At 35.8% G+C, this 6260-nt stretch overlaps 1 protein-coding gene across 1 annotated transcript; it reads right to left on the bottom strand.

Moving 5' to 3' along the window:
- Nucleotides 1-489: 489 nt before the first annotated feature.
- LOC128356599 (pro-cathepsin H-like) lies at nucleotides 490-4753 on the bottom strand. Its single transcript, XM_053316842.1, has 12 exons — nucleotides 4678-4753; nucleotides 3931-3962; nucleotides 3722-3827; nucleotides 3524-3594; nucleotides 3328-3432; nucleotides 2629-2715; nucleotides 2406-2461; nucleotides 2234-2315; nucleotides 2076-2144; nucleotides 1646-1752; nucleotides 653-781; nucleotides 490-565 (listed from the first exon to the last, which is right to left on the bottom strand). Exons 1-12 carry the CDS (start codon nucleotides 4751-4753, stop codon nucleotides 490-492), a joined length of 996 nt encoding a protein of 331 aa, XP_053172817.1.
- Nucleotides 4754-6260: the final 1507 nt, after the last annotated feature.

Below are 6260 nucleotides of genomic sequence, written 5' to 3' on the forward strand. Positions count from 1 at the left end.
TCTGATTGAGGGCCCATTCCATCTTCGTATTTTAACATCTGTTAAATGTCAAAGCAGGCAGTGTTATACGAGTGCTCACTAATCTAACTACTGTCCAGCATCTTCATGGTTTGGTAAAATCACAACTGACAGATGACTTCAGTACACCCATAGCAACATCAATAAAAAAACAAACCCAGAATAGTAATGTAGAAAGTGTGAAAAACTTTAATACTTGTAACAAATTTTATGACATTTTATACAAATGTGTAATATATGATAAATCCCATACAGTAAGAACATGGATCTGACACAGCTTGTTACAATTATCTTTTCATTCCATGGTCTAAGTTCTAGGAAAGAATGAATACCCAAAAGTCCAACTCTTAGAAAAAATAGTAGGAGCCCTAAGTTTAGGCTTACCTATTTGGGGCCACATTATGACAATTCAGGCAACATAAAAATACAAACTTTGAATTTGGGTGACAGTTGTTGCAGTAATGTCACATCTTAAACAGAAGGAAGAGGGTAGGAAGAGCATGCAGCCAGTCCACACATGTTTTTTCCTCGCTCAATCAAAAAGTATCTGAGGGAATAAAGAAGACAGGTGTCCATGATCCTTGAAAGTACAACACATCACAATAATATACACACATACACAGACTATATTTACCCGTCCTTTCCCCAACCTGTGCCCCAAGAGTTCTTTACAATCCAGTACAGCATGCCATTGTCTTCGGCACCGTAACCCACAGCCAGGACCGCATGATTCACCATGTCCTCTGTGTTCTTACACTGGGTGCTAAACAGACAACACAGATGTATTTAGATCAATAGATAGCATGTTTTTTGTGGGGTAAGTGAGTTGTCCAACCTCCTTCAACATCATCCTGCCTATACAAGGATGTGTTGTGAAAAGGACAAAATGTAAGATATAACAAAAAGAAATAGGCTCATTTGTCTCTATCAGTTCCAAAACATTACACATGGCTAGAAGGGACAGACAGTTGTATAAAGTGATCCCCAAGCACTCATAATTCTATCAACATAACAAATGAGCCATCTGACCATCACTGAGGCAAATTACTTATTAGGGATGGACATGTTCAAAGCCAGCAAGCTGTAAACTGTGTGATAAAAAGCTTGGTATCACGCTACTTGATATATTTAGCCTGGTGTTCACACTCATCTGACACCAATGTTGAAACAACCAGGATAGGCAAGTTAGTATTCCATACTAAACTAAAACTGACAAAAGTAACAGGATGCTACACAATCTCATCCTTACATGAACCTATTTTTGAGGAGACAAAAAGACAAAAGTCTAAACTTTTGCTCTGGTGTAACTATGAGCATGTCACCTCTGACCAACAGCCATCAAGGATGTTGCTTACTGCATATTTCACTGGCAGTCTCTTTAGTCCACTAATCCTCTTCCATGAATAAATGACTTCTTTGCTGGCGGATTACTCGACAAAAATCTAAATGTTACTGGGATTATACCACATAAATATTCTAAATATTTGGGACAGAATAAAAGGGACAGAAACAACGCAGCCACAGTTCAGAGCGATCAACTACTCTGAACATTTCTTATCACATTTTATTCATGGACATCAGCAGCACAAACTTACAGTAAGCGCTTGTATTAAGGTAACTGGCTCACCTGGTGTAAACACCTTCTTTGTAGTGCACAAAGTCAGCTGTGACCTGAAAGCTGAAGGTAACAGGGTTGAGCCGGGCCACAGCATCAACCATTGCCTTTTCATCATACTGTGGATGGACAAAACAATTAACATTTTGATCACTGAATTAAATTTCTGTGAGAAGGTAGGAAGTTATGTTATATCAATTTGTTACTTATATAGTTAGTCTTACAATGTATCCACAATGCTGCTACAGAGTCACACAACAGAATATTTTCATTTAATAGTAAAAAATTATTCTAAAATGCCTTTTGTCTCTTCTTCTTATCGAGTTACCTATAATGACATGGTTCATGGTAACTCATTTGTGACTTTGTGACACAGCAGTAGTTTCTTAAAGTACATTGACCACTACAATACATTGGAATAAACAAAGTCACAAAGACTCACACTTGTTATGTTGACAACATCTAGGACAAAAGCAGCTGCAAGTGTGGGCTCAAAATGGCAAGTGTCATCCTGAAACAGGAAGAATACATACATCTTACTAAGATTATTTTTATAATAAAAAATGAGTATAGTGAGACATTGCTACAGAAAAGACATACATGGCCTTTATAGGGATAGTCGTCCTCTGTCATAAGTCCATTGTTGTATTTGATGTACTCAAAAGCCTGGCTGGGGAGCCCACTGAAACATTATACACATATATTCTTATAATTACTACAATTTAATGACTTTAACCATAAACAAACTTCTACCTAAGAAAATATTGCTTACCCCAAACATCCATAATTGTTGAAGTCTTTGGAACAGTCGATCAACTGCTGCTCTGACTGAAATAGAAGTAGTTGATTATATAGTTCATATGACATCATAAAAAGAAAACAAACTACCTAGGTCAAAATGTAAACTCCCTCTGCAAGTACATCTTCTAAATTGTTTTGTTTAGTATAATTATTATAAGTTTAGAATTACTAAATAAGACTCAGAGAGATCTCACCAGAGGTATTAGCTTCCCAGTGGCGATAGCGTTTACTGATTCCAGACAACCAGTGGTAGAGAACGTCCAGCAGCTTCCACAGTGACCCTCAAGAAGCAAACATAACATAACTGAAACATGCAGGGTGAGGTGTTGTACATATGATTTGAACTCATAATGTATTACTTTCCTGAGTCTCACAAACACATTTCTATTGCAGGATGTTGATTGTGTGGTAATATGCTGTTATTTTTGTAATCTGCTCTCAAATTAGTCAAGCCATAAAAATGAATAATGGAACAACATGTTTTATGATACAAAACATTACTTTAACTTGCTTTTACATTTTTCAGTACTTACAGTTAAATCAAAGCACTTTATAGAGGGAACAATCAGTGTTTGTATCCTGCTTATTGATGGCTAATATGATGGCTATGTAATTAACTCAACTAATAATAGGGCACACATAAGGCTACAGATTTTCCGCTGTTGCTAAACTTATAGACCAGAAAAAAAGCATGGTAAAATACATTATTATGACATATATTAAATTCCCATGGAAGACATAGATTTTTTTAAGCTTTTAAGACAACTTGAACTACCAGGGACAAGTCCCCAGTTGTTTGTCATGACAGTTAATTTACAGCAGGTAATTAATGTCTGTTCCTCATCTAAAGTGTGTTGGTACCTCTATAGAGTTAAAGTATCATATCAGGATACCTGGTTCTTCACAGGAGTCACAAAGTTGCCTTTTATCCTCCAGTCTACAAACTCAGGATAAGGACCAGTCCTGCTGACGTGATTCCCCTTAGTGGCTGAGCAGTTCTACAAGAAACCAGAATAATAAAAAATCATAATCATTGTGTATAAAAGCACCAGCTGCATAAAATATGTTGCACTGTAAGATTTATTTTACCTGAGGCACTCTCAAAAGAAGGGATTTCCTGAATTCTTCAAATGTCATGTCTGAGAATTGATTCAGGCCCACTAGATTTGAAAAAATATAAAATACATACTTTTACATTTTTCAGAAAGCACTGACAGTTCATCCTGTTTGGTAATAATCAGTGCATTACACATATGAGACAGGAGTTAGTGCAACAGTTTACAGTACTTGTGAAGGAGTGATTCCCAGCATTATGGTGATCGATGGTCCTCTTATTCTCAGTGAATATGTGCAGTCGATGGTAATACTCCTCAGTGTCATAAACTTTGCTGTACTGCAAGTCAAAAAGAGAAATGTAATAACATAATGGAATCTAAAAAGACTGTTTTTGTAAGTATGGAGAATCAAACAAGCCAGTTGCTTTGTTATGCAAATACCTGTGATATCCACTGTTTGAACTGATATTCCTCTGAGAAAAGACAGAAAGAGGTGTTCACTTACTAAGCTAATAAGCAACATGCACACTGTTATTCAATCTTTCAAATTCAGCCCTTAAGTTATTGATTTATTCAAGTACTATACTTTAATTGTCTTTCCTTTTTAGGCTTATAGTTCCAATTTACCACAATTGGAAATATTGTTTCTACTTACATTTATGTGACTGCTATTTACTTTAAAGATGAATATTTTTCAAACTTAACATATGATGAGCCTGTAAAATAGAGCTGCGCTATACAGAAAAAAAAATCAAGTATCACAATATTTTTGACCAAATACCTCAATGTTGATATTGCAACAATATTGTAGAGATGGCTATTGGCTATTGATCATCCTCAGTAATGTGGATATAATGAGTAAATAGGTAAAGGCAAATAATAGAATAATGCAGACTTTAGAACCAGGAAAGACAACACGTATGCTGTGTTATGATATTACAATATCCAGACTAGTCTCATATCACAATATTAATATTATATTGAAATATTACCCAGCCCTACAGTTAGATATGATAGACTGTTAAAAATTAAACTACAACAGCATATAAAATTGTTAAATTGAATCTACATTGACCAAAAACAGTAAAAAACTGCCTGAGAAATTCATGCCAGCAAGATATTATAACAACAATGACTAACATTTTGAATTTAGGGAAAAATAGATGGATTTCATAAATGGGTACTTACCTTCCAGTGAAATTAATGGTGTTAAATTAACAAAACCTAAAACGGCTATGATGAACCATGCAAGACTGAGCGCCATACTTCCCCCACAGGCTCCAGCCGGCTTTGTGAGCGTCACATGACCTGGCTTCTTTTTATAAGTACTTATTTTCACCCCCTTATCACCCCCTTCCTTTGACACCCTTTGATGTCCGCGTGGCAAAGCTACAGTATAACCACAAGATTCATGAGCCCTTACTATGAGCCTCATACACAAACATACGATAGCTTTCAAGACACTTCTCCCCCTGAGAAAGAATAGATTTATTAACAAGAGGTAATCAGGAAAGAATACACTTTTATACAAAACTGGAAATACTACTCAAGCTGTTGAAATAGACTGAAAGATAATTCTCATACCACTGGGTATTGCTCACTGCAAACATTTGATGTGCCTGTTAAAGAGGGTAAAGATTCATGTGCAAGGGTAGGGTTTAAATACAGTACACATACTGTTCTAGATACAGATTTGAACACGTGAAAGTGGTACATGCCTGCCACTTAAGCTTTAGGTGTTTTTCTATACAAAGCCTGTAAAAAATACATACAAATATTCCTAGAATAAGCACAATATTACTATAGTTCCTGCTAAAACATTGGAATTGACAGGATACAGAATGTGTTACACTTATAAGTTGTTTTCAACATTTGTTTTAAAGTATCATACACAGAAAAGTTATTACAGAGTTGAACGATCATAAGGATAACACATTTCGAGGGATATGTTTTTAACACATTGCACATTATCAAATGCATCAGACTGTCTGTACACTATATTGTACACAGCAAGTATTTCTGCTTCATTGGCAAATTGTAGAACAAAATAGTTTACATACTTTTGTGGTATATAATCCATTTTATGATTAAGGCAAAACCATAATGCACTGGCCAAAGAGGATTAACCATAAAAACTATGCTCTCACTTTCATACAGTGTAGAAGCTGGGAATTTAACTTCCTGAAGTGGCTCAATATTGGTTACATCTGCTACATACATTGCCCGGTGCTTATACTGTATATACATCATGTTGCCCGCCAGGGGAATAAGGTGATAATAAGCTAAGCATAAAAACCCATTTCTCCAAAAGGAAAAACTGTGTCCCAGCTCAATCAGAAATCAGCACATGGTCTGATTGTCCGTGTCAGTCTGACTCCAACATTTCCAGTCTCCCCTAATCTCTTGTCATTCAGTGGCTACATAAAACATCAGAGCACATGATTCAACTTTAGCCACGACAGCAGTCCCACTTTTCACCTCTTATTCCTCAGAGCCTGAATTTAAAAACTGAAGTTATTCATGATATTAAACTCAAATTGGTTTCTGCAATAGCCATTCAACTTACATTCAGAAATGATTTCTCTTTATGGTAGTTTTCATTATTAGTGATAGAGCACATTATTCCTTTGCTGGATTCCAGATGCCAGACTGAAATCTTAAGTATTGCAACTTTAAATGAATGATCATGCAGCTAGTGGATTAGCAGATATCTGTATTAATTATACTTTAAAAAAAACTACACTCAGACAAAATAGGCAGAAGAAGCAGCT

This window comes from Scomber japonicus, chromosome 1 (assembly GCF_027409825.1).
Source record: "Scomber japonicus isolate fScoJap1 chromosome 1, fScoJap1.pri, whole genome shotgun sequence".
NCBI lineage: Eukaryota > Metazoa > Chordata > Actinopteri > Scombriformes > Scombridae > Scomber > Scomber japonicus.

Coding starts and splice junctions, on each gene's coding strand:
- LOC128356599 (XM_053316842.1), bottom strand. CDS start 4,753: ATGGCGCTCAGTCTTGCATGGTTCATCATAGCCGTTTTAGGTTTTGTT. Junction 2,462..2,628: donor CTGGGAAGCTAATACCTCTG/GTGAGATCTCTC, acceptor CTTCTATTTCAG/TCAGAGCAGCAGTTGATCGA. Junction 2,316..2,405: donor AACAATTATGGATGTTTGGG/GTAAGCAATATT, acceptor ATAATGTTTCAG/TGGGCTCCCCAGCCAGGCTT.